Source organism: Rasamsonia byssochlamydoides (genome assembly GCF_041956645.1).
Source record: "Rasamsonia byssochlamydoides strain NRRL 3658 unplaced genomic scaffold VTN77scaffold_58, whole genome shotgun sequence".
Classification (NCBI taxonomy): domain Eukaryota; kingdom Fungi; phylum Ascomycota; class Eurotiomycetes; order Eurotiales; family Trichocomaceae; genus Rasamsonia; species Rasamsonia byssochlamydoides.
Genome location: NW_027192441.1, coordinates 60,604 through 81,506, shown reverse-complemented (window position 1 = coordinate 81,506; position 20,903 = coordinate 60,604). Strand labels below are relative to the sequence as shown.

General features: G+C 50.5%; 9 protein-coding genes across 9 annotated transcripts; 4 read left to right on the top strand and 5 right to left on the bottom strand.

Annotated features, from left to right (window-relative positions):
* Nucleotides 1-315: 315 nt before the first annotated feature.
* VTN77DRAFT_7176 (uncharacterized protein) lies at nt 316-2,857 on the top strand (the record flags this gene model as incomplete). Its single annotated transcript, XM_069423536.1, has 6 exons — nt 316-501; nt 614-757; nt 820-871; nt 935-1,485; nt 1,551-2,624; nt 2,684-2,857. 6 exons carry the CDS (start codon nt 316-318, stop codon nt 2,855-2,857), a joined length of 2,181 nt encoding a protein of 726 aa, XP_069275533.1.
* A 485-nt stretch (nt 2,858-3,342) lies between these two features.
* On the bottom strand, nt 3,343-4,343 carry VTN77DRAFT_7175 (uncharacterized protein; the record flags this gene model as incomplete). The annotated part of the gene is made up of 2 exons (XM_069423535.1): nt 3,343-4,106; nt 4,202-4,343. 2 exons carry the CDS (start codon nt 4,341-4,343, stop codon nt 3,343-3,345), a joined length of 906 nt encoding a protein of 301 aa, XP_069275532.1.
* Nucleotides 4,344-4,602: 259 nt separating this feature from the next.
* VTN77DRAFT_7174 (uncharacterized protein) lies at nt 4,603-7,035 on the top strand (the record flags this gene model as incomplete). The annotated part of the gene is made up of 3 exons (XM_069423534.1): nt 4,603-5,547; nt 5,608-5,887; nt 5,939-7,035. The coding sequence occupies 3 exons, from the start codon at nt 4,603-4,605 to the stop codon at nt 7,033-7,035; spliced, it is 2,322 nt and encodes a 773-aa protein (XP_069275531.1).
* An 873-nt stretch (nt 7,036-7,908) lies between these two features.
* Nucleotides 7,909-9,363, bottom strand: VTN77DRAFT_7173 (uncharacterized protein; the record flags this gene model as incomplete). Its single annotated transcript, XM_069423533.1, has 1 exon — nt 7,909-9,363. One exon carries the CDS (start codon nt 9,361-9,363, stop codon nt 7,909-7,911), a length of 1,455 nt encoding a protein of 484 aa, XP_069275530.1.
* Nucleotides 9,364-11,129: 1,766 nt separating this feature from the next.
* Nucleotides 11,130-11,846, bottom strand: VTN77DRAFT_7172 (uncharacterized protein; the record flags this gene model as incomplete). The annotated part of the gene is made up of 2 exons (XM_069423532.1): nt 11,130-11,549; nt 11,673-11,846. 2 exons carry the CDS (start codon nt 11,844-11,846, stop codon nt 11,130-11,132), a joined length of 594 nt encoding a protein of 197 aa, XP_069275529.1.
* A 507-nt stretch (nt 11,847-12,353) lies between these two features.
* Nucleotides 12,354-13,886, top strand: VTN77DRAFT_7171 (uncharacterized protein; the record flags this gene model as incomplete). Its single annotated transcript, XM_069423531.1, has 3 exons — nt 12,354-13,087; nt 13,168-13,777; nt 13,839-13,886. 3 exons carry the CDS (start codon nt 12,354-12,356, stop codon nt 13,884-13,886), a joined length of 1,392 nt encoding a protein of 463 aa, XP_069275528.1.
* A 956-nt stretch (nt 13,887-14,842) lies between these two features.
* Nucleotides 14,843-16,134, bottom strand: VTN77DRAFT_7170 (uncharacterized protein; the record flags this gene model as incomplete). The annotated part of the gene is made up of 2 exons (XM_069423530.1): nt 14,843-15,594; nt 15,783-16,134. 2 exons carry the CDS (start codon nt 16,132-16,134, stop codon nt 14,843-14,845), a joined length of 1,104 nt encoding a protein of 367 aa, XP_069275527.1.
* A 419-nt stretch (nt 16,135-16,553) lies between these two features.
* VTN77DRAFT_7169 (uncharacterized protein) lies at nt 16,554-18,234 on the top strand (the record flags this gene model as incomplete). Its single annotated transcript, XM_069423528.1, has 4 exons — nt 16,554-16,704; nt 16,804-17,390; nt 17,453-17,680; nt 17,743-18,234. 4 exons carry the CDS (start codon nt 16,554-16,556, stop codon nt 18,232-18,234), a joined length of 1,458 nt encoding a protein of 485 aa, XP_069275526.1.
* A 477-nt stretch (nt 18,235-18,711) lies between these two features.
* On the bottom strand, nt 18,712-20,740 carry VTN77DRAFT_7168 (uncharacterized protein; the record flags this gene model as incomplete). The annotated part of the gene is made up of 4 exons (XM_069423527.1): nt 18,712-19,542; nt 19,597-19,893; nt 19,956-20,438; nt 20,582-20,740. 4 exons carry the CDS (start codon nt 20,738-20,740, stop codon nt 18,712-18,714), a joined length of 1,770 nt encoding a protein of 589 aa, XP_069275525.1.
* Between the last annotated feature and the right edge of the window lie 163 nt (nt 20,741-20,903).

Sequence of the window (20,903 nt, the reverse complement as noted above, 5' to 3'; positions counted from 1 at the left end):
GGCCGGGTTTCACAACCTGGGCATACGAGGGCGGTTCAAGCTCTGCGTCGTTGATGATGAACATTGACAAGTCTGGGGGAAGGTGGGCTGAGTCACGTGAGAGGCGCTAAGGGGGCGCTAACGGCCGGCCGAAGTCGAAAATCCTCCTGTCTCTTTGGAGTCCTGTCCTCTGCTTATCTCGCCCACATCCCATTCTCCCTTTCCCTCCTTTTCGGTTGTCGCGTTATTCGCCGGTCTTGGGGACTTCTTCAGTCACTGGCCATTTTTGGCTAATTCCCTGCGGCCATCGCCCTCTATCTGTCGCGATAGCCACTGATGCCGGCCGTCGAAGCATCCCCCGTTACGTCTTCCGAGTCCGGTCTTGTCAAGATGGAAGACCGGAAGAGACCCGCCGGTTATGACCATAATGACTCCGCACATCCATTAAAGAAGCAGGCAACATCTGTCAACGGCAATAAGCCTCATCCAGATGCTGACATGCCCTGGAAGGATGACCTAGAGGTGAGTATACCCCGATGGGAACGTGAGCTTATACGAGTGATCGTCAAGACGTAGCGCGTCTTTGGCGGTTATAAGGATCACCGGGCAGTTGCTGATGGATTTCCGTGGATAGCGCTTTCAAAAGGACGCGATATGGCGTCAGATGCAGGAGTTCAAGCGGGAGAAACTCACTCTGGAGTCTAAGCTGAAAGAAATGACTAAAGCGGCTACTTACCACAATGATCACCTTCGAATCATCGACGCATGGTTTAAGCAAGTAAGCAGTCCTGATATCGTTCTTCTCGCCGCGATGAAGGTCTGACATTATGGTTTTCCTAGTTGATCGATGAGGTTAAGATCCTCGTGGGTGATTACGACGAGAAAGAAAAAGGTTCCACAATCCCTGCATTGTGATGGCCAAAGAGCGCTGAGCTTGTACTAATAAGATCTACAGATCAGCAAACTTTCCGCACCTCATTATTGTTTGAAGATAATGAGAATTTCGAGAAACATCTCAAAGCCCGATCTGACGACATCAAAGAGACTGTCTCAAGGTTACTTGCCCACACTCCGAAACATTCTCCGGAAATTTCGGAATTACAGAGCCAATTAGCGAAGAAACTAGCGGAAGAAAAAGTATCCATCGCGGAGCTTGAAAAGGCTCTATCCGAAAAACAGCAGCTGGAAGAGCAGTTGGAAGCAGCCTCTCTGAGATACATGGTTGCTGAGAAAAAACTTGATCGAGCGCGGAGCCTGACCGTTGCGAAATTGGAGAAGCAATATATTCTTGGTGCGCAGCGGCCCGGAGGCGATAGTGCGGCATCCGCGAATCGAGAAGAAGGTACTCCAGCTAATGGCGTCAGTCCTGGTGGGGAAAAGAATGCAGATTTAGAGGAGGCTTATCATAGGACCCTTGCTGTCTCCCAGAAGCAGAAGGAACAGTTAGAGGCTTTGGAGGCGGAGAATGCAAAGTTGACCAGCCAAATTACCGCTCTGAACCTGAAGGTGAGTCCCAGGCTGTTGAATTTAATTCCGAGAGGGACGGCGCATCTGACTCATGGTACTTGCAGCATTCGAAGCTCACGGACGAGGATTACGCTCATACCGATCTCTTCAAGCAATTGAAATCCCAGCATGAAGACGTGATCAAGCGCATCAACCACCTTGAAGCGATGAATGTCCAACTTCGCCAGGAAGCCGAAAAGCTTCAAGCTGAGCGGACTGCTTATCGCAATCAACTCGAATCTGAGACTCAGAGCGTCATCGCTGAGAAGGAGGCGCAATTGGCAAAAGCGGAGGCGGATTTGGCTAGGATCAGAAATGCTCGTGATGAGCTTCTCGCTGATCAACAAATGAGGAAGGCTGCCCAAGAGCAAGAGAGAACTGCCATAACCAAGATCCAGGAACTGGCAGATGCACGAGAAGCTCAGATTAAGTCGATGGAGTCCGAATTAGAGAGGCTGCGTTTGAAGGTGGATGGCTTGAAAGATACACCGCAGAATATCGAGGAACTCTCCGTCGAGGAGCTGCGTGCCAAATATCAAGTGCTGGACCGCCAATACGCGATGCTCAACACTGAACTCACTTCAATGCAAACGGTCTGCAAGAAGTACTCGGGACTGGCATCTCAGAAAGTTGCAGAGTTCACCGCTCTCGAGGAAAAAGTCCAACGGTTGATAGCGGAAAAGTCCAAGGCCGACCAGAAGTATTTCGCCGCCATGAAGAGCAAGGAGGCGCGGGAATCCGAGGTCCGCACGTTGAGAATGCAGAACTCCAAGAGCTCCGACATCGTATCACAGCTGAAGGACGCGGAAGCCGCGACACGCTCTCTACTTACGAATCTGGAAAAACAAGTCGTTGAAGGCAAAGAGGCGTTGAATGTCGTAACCAACAAATATCGCGCTGCGCAACAACAGGTGACGGAGAATAATATTATCATCGAGGGTCTGAAAGCGCAAGTTGAAGAACTCAAGAACTTGGCAACGACAAAGGACTCGGCTTTAGCAAGTACTGCAGCAGCTTGTCGCAGAGCGGAGACCGAAATTGAGAGTCTGAAGTCGACCCTTGCTGATACGAAGAAGAGTCTCGAGTCATGGAAAACGAAGAGTCTAGGAAATTCTTCTTCGGAATATGAAATGTTACGGGTAAGATCTCCACCAACGTTTCTTATCTTTATCTGCAATAACTGACCCTGTCGACGCAGACACTCGCGTTGTGCACAGTCTGTCGCCGTAATTTCAAGAACACCGCAATCAAAACGTGTGGCCACGTTTTCTGCAAGGAGTGCGTCGAAGAGCGCCAGATCTCTCGTTCGCGGAAGTGCCCCAATTGCAATAAGTCATTTGGAAGCAATGACTATATGCACATCACCCTCTGATTGACACCTTTTTCTTTTTTCCTTTCAACCCTGGCTACTTTTCCATGGTTCTATCCCCTTCATGTACAATACCTGCTTTTTCTTCTCATTTCGTCTTGTTTCGATTTAAGGTTATCGCGGTGGTTCTACCGTTCTTCTAAAGTTTCGTTAGCGCGGCGGTGTTTTGTGGTATCTGGAGAATGGCCGGCGTTTGAATTTCCTTGGGTTGCTTCGATTTTCCTGCGCGATAAGGGTTTCCTGCTTTCTCTCTTTGTCACTTGAGGAGGAAATCGGCGGATATGTGGGCTAAGATTTGGTTTGGTTACCCACTTGGTGTTCTCGGCACATATGTGGGATTGATGGCAACACATGTCTCGGTTGCAAATTGTACGAATAGTGAATGTTTCCGATGATAAAGCGCGATGATAATAACATGGCGTTAATGTCTCTTTTCCAGTTCGATAAACGAGCGTAGGATATCGAGATAATTAAATGCCAATAGCGCGTCATGAATTGAAAATTCTGCTGTAGAGCAGCTCATGTCTCCCAACCCACAGGTCTAGCACCGGGGCAACCTGACCTGCATATTCGGGCTTAGTCTCCCACTCCCGCTGGATTCGTTCTGTGATCAATTCCCGCAGGTCATTACTGGCCAGGAGACTTTGAGCCTGGTATGGGCCCATTACGGACGCACGCACAGCCGCGCTGAGGACTGCTTTTGCATGATTAAGCATGAAGATATACGCGGCTAGAGAGAGGTCGATCCCCATTGCGAGACAAACAACACCCCATAATGGTGCGAGATGTCCATTTGGTCCAAGGTCATCGACGTTGCTAGATTTCAATGCTTCCGAGAAGCTTCCAATCGCCTTGAGAGCGGTATTCCTTGCATCAGATGAGTGCACAGCACGTGAATATGTCTCTTGAAATGCTCTTTCCCAGACACTCAGAAGCGCCCTGCCTTGTGCGACACTTGCCCTCCGTGCCACTGTGCAGGGTGTCGAGGCGTCCAGGTCATTATCCAGGGTCTCTAGCTGCTCTGGGAAGCGATACGCAGTGAGGAGGTATGGTAGAGAAGTAGCGCCTACCGAAGCGATAGAGAGCTTCAGGAAGCGCTGGAACGAGGCGACCGGAGTCACTGACGAGGGTAGAGGTCTGTGATGCGCGATATACGACTCTAACCCGCTGGAATAGGCGAATGACCCCAAGGGCAAGGCTGAATCCGAAAGCAGTAACAGAGAGTGTATTGAGGACGAATCTGGCACAATTACTAGAGAAATAAAAAGGAAAACATTATTACTAGGCCCTCATCGGCTTTGCGATAGATCGATCACCAAGATAAGTGAGTGTGGGGTGAAAACACACCATTGTCGAAGCTGAAATTAGGAAACGTCTCCCTATTAGGAGACGTCCTAACTTTTTCTAAGCGACTCTTTGCATGACTTAGGCGCAGCTCGAGATCGGCGATCTCTTTCTCAAGATCTTCTTGGTTGACTTCTTCAGGCATTGATTGAGGGGTTGCGGCGGCTCGCAGGTCGAGATAAGATGCAATGCGGTCAGTTATCGGCCGAAGGTACTACCGTATCGAGGATCCTCCGGCGGTAACCGGAGGCAGAAATCGTTACAGGAAACAAATTCATGTAATTAGGAACCTCATTTGACTCACAGCAACCAGCCATTCCATTGAAAGCCACAATTGAGGGCTCCGATTTGATTTTAATTCAGTATGCGATTTTCATAGTAAGAAACAGATTGCCCTAACCAATATGTCAGGGAAGCGCCTTCTGGACGCTATCCAACTCTTCAATGTCGCCAAATCCGTCGCCGGCAAGCATCTTGCCGTGTGTCAGCGCCAGCTAGACGTCTATACGCGGACGTCATCGCTCACTAAAGGTGTCAAACAGCAGGCGGATAATCTTATACTCACAGCTCAGGCAGCAGCAGCTTTGGCTCGGAGATTTAACGAGCCGCCACCGGCTACATCGTCACCAAGCACGCAGCCCGGAAAGCCGTATGACCAAGGGCAAACTACGAGAGGCGATGGAACTCGGATTGCGCCGTCTGAGAACAATGGGCTTGGCGAAAGTTCGTCAACGGTTCCTGCGGAGGAGGCCAGGAAGCTTCAGCGACAGGCGGAGTTCCAGGTCCCTGCCAAGCAGGCTGGTCATAGCCTAGACGGCAGCTCCGGTGGCCTCAATGTCAGCAAGAGCCAGGACACTTTCTATACGCCGTCTTCGAAGGCTGAACCGGTACTTTCTGCACTTCCCAGAGAGAAGGTGCCTAAGGTTACAGGGGATGTCCAAGAAGGCGACCCGCATGTCGTGGATGGGAAGATCAACTTGGACGTCTTCCACTCTCCCGTTCGTCATTCTAATAATGGAGACACTGTATCTGAATCCAAAGCTGTATCGGAATCAGATGAGCCTTCAGAAGAGATGATGAGGAGCATGTTCCACAGTCCAAGGGTCGCGAATCTCCTACTGTCGAAAAGAAAACGTCCATATCCACCGAACCCCCTTGCCAATGCGACAACTCCTGCACAGACTCATGTTGAGGGCAAGGATAAATCTGAAGGCCCGTCCCAAGTTCGGGTTCAGGATGCCCAGAAGGACGCTTCTGAAGAATCTCCCGTGTCCACATCTGCTCCCGAAAAGAAGGAAATGGAGCAACTCGCATCTACTTCAGCGGAATCTACGTCACAAAGCCAAGAGGTCAGTAATTTCACAGCTCCCATAAAGATGATACGATCATCGGCTGACGTATCTCTGTAGACTAAAGCAGCAGAGCTCCCGTCTAATAGCGATGTTCCTTATCAAATGTCAGAATCCCGCGTCCCTTCCTCGCGGCTGGGGAGATTATGGCAATACGGTGGATTAGCGACCTCAATGGCGTTTGGAGCTGTTAGTGAAACCCTTCGAAGGGCTACAGGAAACAATGAAGGCGCCACCGGGTCGGTAATATTTAGTGCTGGGAACATGGAGCGTCTTGTCGCCAAACTGTCGAGGATGAGAGGTGCTGCTCTCAAACTAGGACAAATGATGAGTCTCCAAGGTCAGTGGGGTATATTCAGTTGATATCCAGCGTAATCTGACGGAACTATAGACTCGAAGATGCTTCCAGAACCTATAGCGACTGTGTTACAGCGTGTCCAAGATCGTGCAGATTACATGCCAGCCTCTCAACGGGATAAAGTTCTCAGCGAAAACCTGGGTCCCAATTGGCGGGACCTATTTGAATCGTTCGATGAGATACCCATGGCTGCTGCGTCAATAGGACAGGTCCATGGCGCTGTCCTGAAGAAGAATGGACAACGAGTAGCCGTCAAGGTGCAATATCCAGGAGTTGCCGATTCCATCGACTCGGATCTGAATAACCTTTCCATTCTGCTCACTGCGTCGCGGTTGTTGCCCAAGGGGCTCTTCCTGGACAAGACCATTGCCAATGCTCGCACGGAACTTGCTTGGGAATGCGACTACGTCCGAGAAGCCCAATGTCTAGAGCGCTTCAGGCAGCTATTGCGGGACGACCCCATCTTTGTCGTCCCGGAAATTATCCACGAAGCTTCTGGCAAGCAGGTGCTGACAATGCAGCGTATGGACGGGATTGCAGTCACGAAGATCAAGAATTTCACCCAGGAACAGCGGGACTGGATAGGCACTCAGATCCTTCGCCTCTGTCTTAAAGAAATCTGCGAGTTCCGGTTTATGCAGACAGACCCCAACTGGACCAACTTCCTATACAACGCGGAGACGAACCGTCTTGAGCTTCTCGACTTTGGCGCCTCGCGCGAGTACCCGGCCGAGTTCATCGACACGTACGTGCGCACCCTGGTCGCCGCATCCCGCAACGACAAGGATGCCTGTCGCGACCTCTCCATGAAACTGGGGTACCTCACGGGGTACGAATCGCAGACGATGGTCGACGCGCACATCAACTCCATCCTTACCCTCGCCGAGCCCTTCATGGATTCTGCGCCGGAGGTCTATGACTTCCGGAACCAGACTATCACCGACCGCGTCCGCGCGCTGATTCCGGTCATGCTCCGCGAGCGGCTCGCACCTCCGCCGGAAGAGACGTACAGCTTGCATCGCAAACTGAGCGGGGCGTTCCTCCTGTGCGCGAAGCTGGAGAGTCGGGTGCCGTGTAAGGAGTTGTTCCAGATGGCCGTGCGAAGCGTAGAAGGAAAGTCTACCACCTAAGAACTAGACCAAAAGCAAAGAAAAAGATGGGAACGGTTTGTTTCGGTGGTTCTCTGTAACATTATCCTGTACAGTTATATATGGTGTAAGACTAAGGTTGGTTGCTAGGAAGGGACGTGAGGACTGTATCAAACCAATGCGGGATACTATAGACTTAGACATTACGACGCGCAACGCAAAACGATCCGACTCGCCACTTGACATTTAGATAGATAGACATGTCTATAAATATTGCACTGGTTATATGGTACAGTCTATGGATATTATTTCAGAATACACATCCAACGAAACAGATCAGAATGCAGATCGACCCAAAGCACGGGTCTTGAATAGCTGGCTGGCCCTGCCAGAATTGCAAGTTGGAGAATAGATGAAACGCTGGAGACTGTCATGCGAGATCGACTTGTTCTTCATCTCATCTGGGGCGGGTTGAGGCCCGATAATCTAGATGGCTCATGGCGATGAATCTATGATCGGTCGAGATTTCCGTCATCAAATGTAGTGAGGCGTGAAGTCACCCTCCCATGAAAGACTTCTATAGCCTCCTTGCCCCTGATGGCAGGGCGACAATCGAAGGGGGGAGGGTATACTGTGTCGCGGCCTTCGCAGGCATTCTGATCCGGTATTAAAAATAGCGGGTCGAGAACCTGTTCGGGGTATCTGTTCCAGGACGAAAAGACACGCTGGTGCTGTTGCTGCGGCAATCGCATGCGGATCGTCAATGGTTGGCTGTGGGTAGCGTCCGTATCACGGCATCATGATGACCCTTCAAAATCGCCAGCCACAAGCAATTAACATAGCTCCACAGTGAAGCGACGTCGGGACACCGACGATCCGGAGGAGTCAGATAGGGACCAGAACGTAGAATAGCCTTCAAATCGCAATATCCTCAGGCGTCGCAAAGATGGCGTTCCAGTAATCCTTCACACCCTGGCAAATACCCTTCTTGCCTCGCCAACTCCGGAACTTCGTTTCGAGCTCACATGCCGTCCACATGATCTCCTCCCAGAAGTGCTTCTCCGTGTCACCAAGCGCCTCAATGACAGTATCGGGGATCGTCCAGGCGCGCGTATAGGTCTTGCCATCATCTTCAAAAGCAGGATTCACAAACTGCTTCGTGAAAACGGTGGCTGGGTTGAATTTGGGGAAATTGGCGTGGACAAAGAATGGTCGTGGCGCTGGTGCAGTCGAACCATTTACACGCCATTCGCCCTTCTGTGTCAACGCATAGTCCTCCGATGGATCAAACTGGACCATCGCAGAGCCAGCCAGACCACCTTCGGTAACGTGTCCAATAGCACAAATCGGTTCGCTGACTTGGTAGAACGGCATACCCAAAGCTGTGGCAGCCGCCACGAACGTCTCCTTGTCACCCTCTCCTGGCGCACCCTGCGACAGCAGAGGGTAATAATGGGTAGGGCCCCAATAGTTGTAGTAAGTGCACAGAAGAAGTGCATTTCCGTGGGTCCTCTTGGAAATGACCACCTCACCAGACTCAGTCGATTGCCGGATCGTCATGGGTGGGACCTCCATTGTCGCTATGCTATAATACAGCGGCGAGGCTGACGACGCCCAAAAGTCAGGCCAGGTCACCATGTGTTTTGACCTGAAGGGTTCCTTCTGGAAGAGTAATTCTGGCTTGTCGACGGGGAAGGCATCCGCATCCAGGAACAAGATCTCCTCGAACGAAGAAAAGATCATTGCGAAGGGCTTGAACTGATACTTCTCAATCTCGACCTCCCCAGGAAGAGAATCGAGAATCTCCGAGAGCACGAGGCATCGCGCATTTAGGGACGGCAGGACCACATCGCAGATGTATTCCTCATACTCCTCCGGGTCTGCCAGGAACACCTCCATAGGCAACTGCGAACCCGTGCGTCGCAGCATCCGCAGAGAGATCACCAAAACTGGCAAGTACGAGCCCCCTGCGGTTGAAACCAAGCCCCTGGTCCCCGGTGTATAGTGAAGTTGCAAATTTTGAGTTTTGATCGCGTTCACAAAGCCTTCGTGTGCCATTTTCATCTTTGCGATATCCTTTCCAGGCATGTCCACGAGCTCTGGTCGAGGCTCCGGATCCTTCGGCTTGTATCCAATGGCCCCTGCAGTTCCCAGCCTCTGTGGAGGATCACAATCCGGCTTATATTGCATGAGCAGCGGCTGGAATTTGCGCCAGAACTCGATGTGAGCCTCGCGATCAAAGTCCGCCACGGAGCCATCCGTATGTTGTGTCTCCAATGTTGCGATGTCCTGGCGTCGCGAGTAGATCCACCAGAAGAATGACACGAGGAGCAAGGCGGAGAGCAAGGTCCGTAATCGAAATGGCGCCATTATTACCACCGTTGTCTTGGAGAAGCGATGGTTGGAAACCACAGATGGTACAGGCGGACCCGGAGGCAACCGGAGGCGCAGGGGCAAGACCAGGCAGTCGTTGAAGATGGGCTTGGTAACAACCGTTCGCTTGCGCTGCGTCGAACACTGGCTAATATTGAGGAATATACGGAATATAATCAGTCGATATTATGACGGCCAAGACCTAAAACTGTGTCCCCCACCAAACAGGCGCGACGCGGTCAACTAACCATTGGACAATTCGGAAGAAACTGGTCCTCCCTTGCTGACACGCTCCGTGACAGACAAATGACGACAGTCGAGACAGTCGAAAAAATCGTCGCAGAAGAAGGGGAAAGAAGAGGATTTACCCTGACATGCAGGGTTGGAAGGGGGAATGATCAGGAATAGTTGGCAGGAGCAGGAGAGTAGTGTACTCCGTACTCCGTCATGATTCTAAAGAGAGGCCCGGGGGCACGTCTAGTGCGTAACAAGACAAATCACCATCGATAAGCTCGCCCTAGCCGACCCACCGGAACAAGGATAATGAGGATCATCCACCATTATTTTCTTCCACGCTGAGTACTGTCGTATTTTATTATTATCGTTGAACTCTAATGCTCCTTACTGAGATGATAATTACTATCATGTACTCCGTATGTACTGTGCCTGACCGAAATTCGTGCAGGGCCCGAACACTCAACGTATCTTATAGCAGAACCTGGCCCCTCTGCCGTTGTCGCCGATCCTGCCATTATCCCATTTCCATCCTAAATCAGCCTCTCAAATAACTTAATTACTTTCCTATGGAGTATGGAGTATGTTGGCCCCGGCCCAGTATGACCCACTGAAATAAACCATCCATGTTGAGACGAGCGGGACCTTTCATCAGATGGACGAATGGTAATAGGTCGCTAATGCTAATAAAACTGTCCACTGCTGATTTCACGCTGTGGAGTAGTTGCACGTGCCAAGATAGGACGATACTAAAGAACTACATCCAAGGACAAGTTAATAATTAAATAGGTAGGAAGATGCCCTGACAGAGGCCCAAACACAAACTAATAAAATAGAATAAAATAAACTCCCGCCGCTATTTGATGCTTCAGCTGAAATCGCACCGTGAGTGTTCCAATGGCCGTCGTCACACCGCGTAATGTCACTACGTAATCCCCAGATCAGCCACGTACGAAGGAGACGTCTACCAGATTTTAGATCTCGAGGGAAGGCGGAGAGGAGAAAAATTCCTTGGCTGCTCTTACTAGTACTCTACGACATAGGAGTCGATCTTGCGACGGTCCTGGGCCATGTTACAGCCATGGCATTGATATATATAGATATATCCCGTGACCAAGTAATATGGTTGCAGTTAGTTATCGAAAATTAAAACAAGCGCAGCCCAGCTATAAACTTATAATTTTCTTTCCCTACCTAGGAGTTACTAACTTACTAATACCTCCTAGTACTCCGTACGTAACCTAATCATAAATGAAGATACCGAAGTGGGACCTGGGGCCAAAGGCAGTCGTACTGACCGTCGGTGCTTTTTCGAGAAAACTAGCAGCCATCTGTCGCCAATTTCCTGCCTAACTGCCCAAGCCTGCTTTGGTAATGCGCCGTATTGCAAGTATAATAATAATGTTAAGGCATACAGCAAGTATTATGTCAAGGGGTGTGGCATAGTCAAGAATTAACATGGTAAGTAGCATAGTCAACTATATCGTAGACACTAGATTCGCAAACAAAACTCAAAAAATGTCATCAAGTTAGATATCTTCAGAATCATAATTGTCGTCCTCCTCTTCAAGAATCGTAGTGGATAACAGTTCACTGTCTTTCAGAACGCTCTTGTCTTTGCTACTGGTCCACTCCGCATAGAGGTCGCTAGACCTCTTGTCGCCATCATTGCTTGCAGACGGACCTGCCATGAAGAATGCCTTCTCTCTTGAGCGTGGATAGACAGAAGCCGAAAAGTCCTCTATCAGGGGACGTGGTCGACTCCATTGATGAAGGTGGATGATCTTGGCGGGATCTTGCAGCAATTTGGATCCTTCCTGCCGAAACTGCTGTTTTGACTCTGAAGGGGCAAGCTGTAATACCTTCTTGACTGATCGATCCAGAAGATAGAGGAACAGGCCAGCGATAACGCCAATAACCACTGCCACTCCGAGGAAGATATAGAGAGACTGTATATAGACAGATCAATTTCTGGTCACGATGTGGAGCAGGAAAGAGCATTAAGAAGAGGTAACAAAGACTGTAACAGGACCGAATAATGTGCTATAGAATCACTAGTCCTAAGTTCTTACCTCGAATTTTTCCAGTATTCGAACAGGGACCAGAAGCAAGTATAGAATAACGTGTCCCAAATGCACGAACGGGATGAGCAGAACGTAAACCACAGAGAACAAGCCCGTTGCAAGCAGGATCACGGGATAGATGATATAATACAACGTAGTGGTAATGGCTCCGATCGCAGCCATGATGGTGAACTGTAGGCTAGCATGGACACATCTCCATTTCGTAAGTAGGCAGGTAGCGACCAAAAATGTAGTCAATTAGGCAGTCAACAAAATCCCAAAACTTCTTTGACGAAAGCTGCGGTCACATCTGGGCTGTCGATTGATAATGATAACGACCTGGTGAGCTTGTTCAGTTGACGATCGTGACCTCCGGCTTCTCGAAACGGAAAACTGCCCTAAACCCTAAACGGACGTCATGCTCCTTAGGTAAGTTCCCGCTGTGCAACTGCTGAAACAATGGACCATTGAACGTCCAGAGTCGACAACCGCATCGGATTCTGTCTCTTGTGCTTTCTCTCTGCTTGCTTATTCGGTAGCTTTTTATTTTCAACAACCCGGACAAGCTTCCTCGACTACCTTCTCCACGCTGGTCGGTCCTCTTCTCGAGGCCGGCGTTCTAATGCTGGCATTTCGACATCACCCCAGACCCTTCCCCCGCAAAATCCGTGCCTACCTTCCCCGCCCCAGATGGGAAACAACCCCTCCAAAGGCCCCTCGGGAGACTCGCCAGCTCCAACTTCCAACACCCCCGCCGCCTCTGGCAATGAGAGAAGGGTGAACAGAAGGGTATCTATAAACGCCTTGTCTGGCGCAAAGGCCACCGCGGCTGACCCATCGGCCTCGAAAGAGAGCGCAACGGGGCAGCCTATTCCTCAAAGTCAGACCCCGGTTCAACAGCGTCTGCAGTCCCGAAACATCCCCCATTCTGCTCATCGATCTCACGAGACTCCGGACAAACGTGATGGAAGAAAATTCCGGGATGGGACGTCCTTGGAAGCGTCCAGTCCGGTCCAAGTTCCCTCCTCCTCGGGCCGTGCGGGCGCAAGGCATGATGGATATCCATCGGTGGCACCATCCGGTCCTCCGCTAAATACCTATTATGCAGCTTCGCACCTTCAGCGACCTCCTCGCCTTCCTCTCCCAATTGGCGATGCGAACGCGACTCCGGGTTCGCCAATCATGGACTCGCAGGCGGCATCGTTGCCTTATGACAGGTTAGACAACCAGACATCTCGCGCTGCGGTTAGTCTCGACAATACTTCTGTGGATGAGGATGAGGTGGAAGATGAATTGCAATCCTATGCAATGAGTGGTGTGGGCAAAGCCGTACCAACAGTCATTGAGTGGAGAGGGCCTGGAGACAGAGTCTATGTGACCGGGACCTTTGTCAATTGGGAGAAGAAATTTAGGTTGCACAAGAGGTATGTTTTCCCCTCTGGAATTTTTCCTCTTATCAATTTGTGCTTTTGGCCCATGCCCTAATAATTGATATCCTATACAGTGAAACCGAGGAGGGTGTCAAGTCTACGACCTTGCAGCTTCGGCCCGGAACACACCACCTCAAGTTCATTGTAGATGGTGAAATGAGGGCTTCGGATAACCTTCCGACAGCCGTGGATTTCACCAACCATCTCGTCAACTATATCGAAGTCAGTGCAGATGAGATTGACCGGCAAAGATCACGGCGGGAGAGTGATCGGGCCATTAAGTCTATTGTGCCGCGGGGAATTCATCCACCTCAAGTGCTTCCTGAAGCCTTCACGGCTGGGCCGGCAGGAGACACTGTGGAGGGAGAAGAGGAGCAGGAAGAACCCGAGGAAGAGATCCCTCTTGGTGACTTCCGTAGAACTATTCCTCAATTCCTCCTCGATATCGATAAGGATGAAGATAGCCCCGCGTACCAACGGGCCGCAAACGTGATTGGAGATGCCCCTCCGCCTCCCAGTCTCCCTCTCTTCCTGGGTAGATCTATCTTGAATGGCACTACGCCATTGAAGGACGATAACAGCGTTCTCAATTATCCCAATCATACTGTTCTCAACCATCTCGCAACGAGCAGTATCAAAAATGGTGTATTAGCCACAAGCGTGACTACGAGATACAAGCGAAAGGTAGGTTCCCATCATTATCCTGTGCTTGAATTGCCATGCATGCTAACATCTCGACACACAGTATGTTACGACGATACTGTATAAGCCGACTGGCGATATTACGGATTAGCGGCAAATTTTTACGGTTCTCGATCTAGTTCTTAATCAATGCCTACCTCTTTGCAGTTCTCCTGGCCAATCTGGCCTTTGGATGATGATACACGCCTTTTTCTTTTTATTTATTACCTTCTTCTCTTCTTATTCTCTTTTTCTTTTTCTCTCCTCCTTCCCCCCCCCCCCCCCCCCCCCCCCCCCTCTCACTCTGTTCAAAAACGCCCTTTTTCTACGATTGCTATAGAGGTCAAGAGAACATCCTCCCAACCTATTTTCCAGTCGTCGTTCTCCAGCACACCTTTGTTTATTCTCAGGAGTGGGTCCTCTTCGAGGCCCCTGAGCCTGAATCCCCGCTTTCCCCGGCGGCTCTCTTTTTATTCTCTTTTGCTTTTATGACGATAATGATACTTCTGCGGTGGTTAAAAATGGGTATTGTGTATGTGACCTTTTTGGAGAGGACAAAATGAACCAATGTCATGGTGAGGCACAGGTTTAGGTCTATGCGGAACGGCGTTTTAATATCTCACGGCAACAAGTTTTGGATGAAGGAAATTCTTTTCTTTTTTTCCTCTTTGGAAGATTGTTACCGGAATATAGGTATCATGATGCATGTGTAGAAAAAGGTATTATCTTTGACTTGTCCATTTTTACTCCTCTAACCGGAAGCTTATAGTCTTTTATCGTTCTCGTATCTATACTATAGAACCTTGTGAGCCCTTGCGATACTGTCGAGTCTCAGTCGGCAACTAGATTCGGCGGACGAGACGCGTAGCCCAGGCCTCTTCAAGGCTTGTATTCGTATAAGGTAAGTTTATGTACAGATCAAGAAAAATATGCCCTCTCCCTTATTCTTTCTCAAAAGAAACAAGACCATTTTTCGACATTGGCAAACCAGCCATGCAAACACTCAGCAGAAACAGACGCCTTCATCAGTAACTAAGGCAAATAGTAGAAAAATACTCATACCAACTCTCAGTCACGCCACTTCACCAGAACATCATCCGTCCGGAACCGCTGCGTACACGTCGACTCTTCCAGCGGCGTCCGGAATCCGGTCTTGTACGCGAGTAAGCCAGCCTGGGCGATCATGATACCGTTGTCTATGCAGAAGCGCTCGTCAGTGGCATAGACGTGACCGCCCCGGTCACGCGCCATGATGCCCATCATCTCCTGCAGGCGTTCGTTGCAGCCAACCCCGCCGACGATGAGGACATCTTTCGAACCCACGTGCGCCATGGCGCGCTCGGTAATTTCGACCAGCATCGCGAAGATGGTCTCCTGCAACGAGAAGCAGAGGTCCGCGCGCGTAGGCTTGATGTCGCTATCTGCATCGATCTCGACAATTTCACGAGAAATATTGCCGTCATCATCATCATCGGCATCCTTTCCTCCTTCTCCATCGAGTCCCCACTTAGCTGCCAGCGCGTCGATGGCAACCAGAATCCCTGACAGAGAGCAGTCCATCCCCTTCACCGTGTATGGGAGGTGAACCAACCGCTTCCCCTTCTTGGCCAGCTGTTCGATATTGTACCCCGGAGCGGGGTCGTTAGAGATACGTAATGTCCGTGCAAATCGATCCAGACAATTTCCGACGGCGATGTCGAGCGTTTCACCGAAGATGCGGTATCGTTGCGCACTATACGCGATCACCTGTGTGTTGCCGCCGGAGACATAGAGAACGATAGGATTGGTGGCGCCGGTAATATGCCGTCCCATTTCAATATCTGAGTCCTATGTGAGCTCATTCTATGATCTGATGTATGGAGCGACTGTTGCGCGGTTGATAGTATTCATGGAATGGGGAACTAAAGATCTCTACAGCGGGGAAATCAAAATTTCGAGACAATCGCAAGAGAACAGAGCAATAACAAACATAGAGAACATCCAAAGAAAATACACGAGATATACATACGGCCAACGCAATGGTTCACGCCTACCAATTCCTTCCCCCACAGCAGGCTCAGCATCCGTGCTGCAACGGCAACACTCTGAAGCGGGGCTCCCATGCCGGGTCCCTTGGTGTAGCAAATACAGTCCACATCATCCACGCTCACGCCGGCCTTGATGAGAGCCTCTTTCACAAGCTTTACCACCCATGTGCGATGATGCCGTGCCGTATCTTTTGGCAAAAAGCCCTCGCCTGGAGGGGAAACATATGTGTGACGGATATTCGAGAGCACTTGGGCGGGGCTGCCGTCGTCAGGGTGAAGCATCACACCCACCCCGAGCTTGTTGGCGGAGCCCTCGAGTCCGATGGCAATCATGATGGAGAGCGCACTTTCATGAGACAGACAGGAGATTTTAACAATTACAACGGAACACGAGCCATGAGCTCGATCCTGGACACTGCCCTGGCTCCTCGTGTTTGTGCTGGAGGCTTTTTTTTCTGATTATCAGGGCCGTTATCGATTGGCCGCTTCCTCGACGGGGCTGCAAGAAAGCGGCGGCTGATCCGCCAGTGGCCGACCCGGCCCAAGTTTTATCCGAAGCGAGCACGGACTATACACAGACTGTATGTGGAAACTCCATTACTCCTCGCCCACCAACGTCTCCATGTCTTTCTTTTTTCTCACAATTCCCTCTTTTCCGCTGTCTCTCGTCATTCGTTGTATTCTCCTGAGCAACTGACAGGTTCCTCGAGCGGTACTTTTGACCTGCCCAATTCCCTCTTTCTCTTTGTATCATGTCCACCACAACCCACTTCCCCGACGCTGATGGTTTCCAGCGTCAGTCGGATGAATTCGTCTCCTGGCTGAAGCAGAAGCCCGGGGTCCGAATTAACCCCCACATCCAGGTCACGGACTTGAGATCTCAGGGGGCTGGAAGAGGCGTCGGTATGTTGTGTGGTTTCCATGGAAATTTTTCTCTTTGGCGCTTGTGTTTTTCTGTCCAAGATGGGGGCCGGTCTGACGGGTCAGTTCGGTTATAATCAGTCGCTCTCTCGGACATCGACGATGGTGAAGAACTATTTGCTATCCCTCGCGATGTCGTTCTCACCGTGCAGAATTCCAATTTGAAAAACCACATCTCGCAAGATCTAGATGAGCTTGGTCCCTGGCTCTCTTTGATTGTTGTGATGATTCACGAGTTTCTGATTGGCGAGAAGTCCGCCTGGGCTCACTACTTCCGAGTCTTGCCCACAAAATTCGATACATTGATGTTCTGGACAGATTCGGAGCTTTCCGAACTTCAGGCCAGCGCTATCGTCGACAAAATCGGCAAGCAGGACGCTGAGCAGTCCATCTTCGACATGGTCGCCCCAATTGTGCGAGCCAACCCCCACCTCTTCCCACCAATTGCAGGTCTTTCATCCTATGATGGTGATGAAGGTGCAAGGGTCCTGCTCGAATTAGCTCATCGAATGGGTTCTCTCATCATGGCGTACGCTTTCGACATTGAGAAGAGTGAGGATGAGGAGGGCGATGGAGAAGACGGATACGTGACCGATGAAGAGGACCAATTGCCCAAAGGCATGGTTCCTTTGGCGGATCTTCTCAACGCCGATGCGGACCGAAACAATGTGAGTTCTGTTCTAATGCTTCCGCTGAATCATTACGACTAATCTCTTTCCCTTTTCCTTAGGCGCGGCTCTTCCAGGAAGAAAAATTTTTGGTGATGAGGGCCATCAAACCTATCAAAGCAGGAGAGGAACTTTTCAACGATTACGGCGAAATACCCCGAGCAGATCTTCTTAGGCGCTACGGCTACGTCACTGATAACTATGCTCAGTACGATGTGGTCGAAATGCCATTGACATTGATATGCCAGGCTGCGGGACTCAATGATGCGGAGCCTGAGAATCAGCCACAGGTACCCCGATCTTCTCTTCCATTGCGTATCACACATTTTCCTCATGCTGACATCTCTTATAGCTTAAGCTCCTTGAGGATCTGGAAATCCTCGAAGACGGTTATTGCATTCCACGTCCATCGTCTGCTGACTCACTAGCAGACGTTCTGCCAGATGAGCTCCTTACTCTTTTGAAAACGTTAACCCTCACCCCAGATCAGTTGCGTCAACAGAAGTCGAAGAATAAACCACCGAAGCCCGCTTTCGCGTTACCTGAGGCGCAGATACTTCTGGAAGCCGTGCAGAAAAGAGCGACCCAGTACCCGACAAGCATTGAGCAGGATCAAGAGATTTTGAGTCTTCTCGACAAAATCCAAGCGCCTCTAGAAGGCTCGCCTCGTCGACAAAAAATGGCCGTCCAGGTCAGACTAGGAGAGAAAGAGATCCTCCGCCAACTGACCGCGATGTTAATGGACTATATTTCAAATGCCAAACAGCACGGCGAAGGAAATTCCTCGGCGAAGCGCAATGCCCAGGACGAAGGATCAAGGAAAGCGAAGATCCAAAAGACCTGAAATCTTGCGCTAGGAAAGGGAAAGAATGACAAACCGCGAAGACTTTTCCCATCAAAAAAAATTCAATTCAGAACTGCTTCCAATGTGTGTTCACACCTTTATCAGTTATTAATTTATCATTTGCTGACGTTTCTCTTCACTAGTCATACATGCATCACCTCGACAAATGGTCCAAACCAGGGGCTATGTACATAAAGTGCCAAAAGGCTCAAAAGCCATCTCATGAAAGGATACCGCAACCATGGCCTTGATTTTGCTTCAAAGGCCTCCGGAACTCGCGGTGTGAGAACGAAGGGAGAGGAGGGGTAAGAAGAATTTTGGGCCTCTTGAAAAAGGGAGAGAGCCCTGTTCACTAATCCAGGAGGAAGCAGAAAACATACTACAAGTGGGATATAGGTCGTAACACAAGCAGAAAAAGAAAAGGCCAAATAACGCCAGCCATGCAAGAAGGGTAAGAGGGATGATCAGGACAGGACATTACGTCGCAGAACTTGCGGAGATGGCGCCAGGACCCGGGTTTGATCCCATCGTTGGGGGAACGTTTGGTGCACCAGGAGCTGTGCTCTGATCGCCGCCCTGCAGCCGTCGCTGTGCTTGCGCCTGCGCTTGGGCTTGCGCCGCCTGGGCCTGGGCTTGGGCTTGAGCCTGAGCCTGCGCTTGCGCTTGCGCTTGTGCAGCCGCTAGCGCTTGGTCGCGAGCCTTTGCAGCCATGATGGCACGGTGTTGCATGATCTGTATATCATACTTATCACGCTCAAACACCAGATCCTCATCGTCATCGTCGTCATTATCGTACTTGAATCGGTCAAGCTTTATAGGATCAATGTCCACCTTACACCGCGGTGCTAGATTCCGACGATCGATCATGATACGACCACCTCGCCCTATGCGCCGCCTAAACGATGGGATTCTGCTAGTATCGTCCTCCACGTCCATGGTGTGGGACGTGAAGCAATCACGGAAATACGGATGGAGGTTGTCTAAAGCGGTATCACCCATGTTGTCAGATGAATCCGAAGACGGAGGTGTCGGCAGCTGCGTGGTAATCGCAGGACGGAAAGCGGCAAAAGTCTTCTTGGGAGACGGGGTAAGCGGTGCCCTTGTGAGGTCAACATATCCCTCGTTCCATTTGATATGTTTCGCCAAATTCTGCTTGATGTCACGCAGAATCTCATTCTCTTTCTCTGCCTGCACATCCTCCAACAATTGCAAGTCTTCTGCAGCCTGCGCTCCTGGCCTTTGGGGAAGGCGGAGCTGTGGAACAGCGGGTCGTTGGATTGCTGGAACTTCGACGGGTTTCTTCTTTGGCTGTTGGGCATCAGTCAAGGAACCGGTACCAGCGATGGTTGTTCGTTTTCTTACCTTCTGGTTGATGAGATCCTCATCATCATCCTTGATGCCAAGTTTCCGTTTCATTTCCTTGACCTCCGCCCGCTGCAGGAAGATCTGTCTTTCGATGGCAAGCATTTCCTTGCGTGCCAATTCGCGCTGTCGCACAAGGGCGACCAGCTGGCGAGCATCCTCAAGCTCTTTTCGGAGCCTTCTCAGCTTTTCGGCACTCTGCGCATCTCTACCACGAGTCTTGCGAATCTGGCGAACTTCGCGTCTACGGAAACATACATATGGGTCGCCATCGTCAGTCTCCTGACCGGTTTCGAACTGCGCACATCGTCAGCGTCGGAAATCTTCGATTCGGCTGCAAAAAGAGGCGGACTACTTACCTTGAGCGTTGGCTGCAAGGGACGGTTTCCCGTCTTTATCCTCCGCGCCTTCCAGTGCTCATAGATATCCTTTGCGAATTTCTTTATGCCTTCATCTACGGCTGCGTCAAAGGACTCTTCCATTTCCTCATACGAAAGCACCGGAGCATTGTCGACCGCAGCAAACGGTTGCTTCGCTCGCGCCGTCTCCTCGAAGAAGTTCATGACTTCTTCGAATTGGTCCTCTGAACACTGATTCGAAGCATCCCGCTTCTTGTTCATTTCCTTGAGGAAGGCATCGTCCTCCTCGACAAGGTTATACGGACATCCGCAGCAATCCTCGACGGTCGAGGAGAAGCGGATGTACGTAGCAGGTTGTGAAAAGGTAGGGGGATAGAGTTCGTCATATCGGATAGAACTCAGGACGGTCTCTGGTGTTGGGATATGGGCCTCACTGACTTTTCCTAATGCGGCAGCATTGATGGCGGCTTGGAGATGGATTTCCTATCAGCGGCCATTGGGTTAGTCTATTTGTTTGGTGGCCTCAGGTAGGCAGTCTTGTGTCTTGGTTGGGTTGAGATGTCATGTAAAAAATCACGTGATTTTTTTCTGCACAGGCTAGGGATGGGGATGGCAAATATACTAACCGATTCCTCCGCCTTCTCAACACCAGTCTCGACCTGCTGAAGGGCGGCCTGGACCTCTTCATCGACGGCCTCGATCTGATCCTCCCTAACGATAGGGATCGAGGCCTTGGAGGTGAGCTTTTTTGGGCGCGTCCTCCCCATTCCCCCGTACCTAGTCATACGATCTTTTGGGACGCGAAATCGACAACAACCATGGGCGAGGGGGCCCAAAAATGGTATTAAACGAAAGCTCTGGTCATGCGATATCGCGTAGTAGTATTTTCTTGATGAAAAATGATGGGTGGTGGGAGATAATGACGATTGTAATCCTGTAGTCACACGG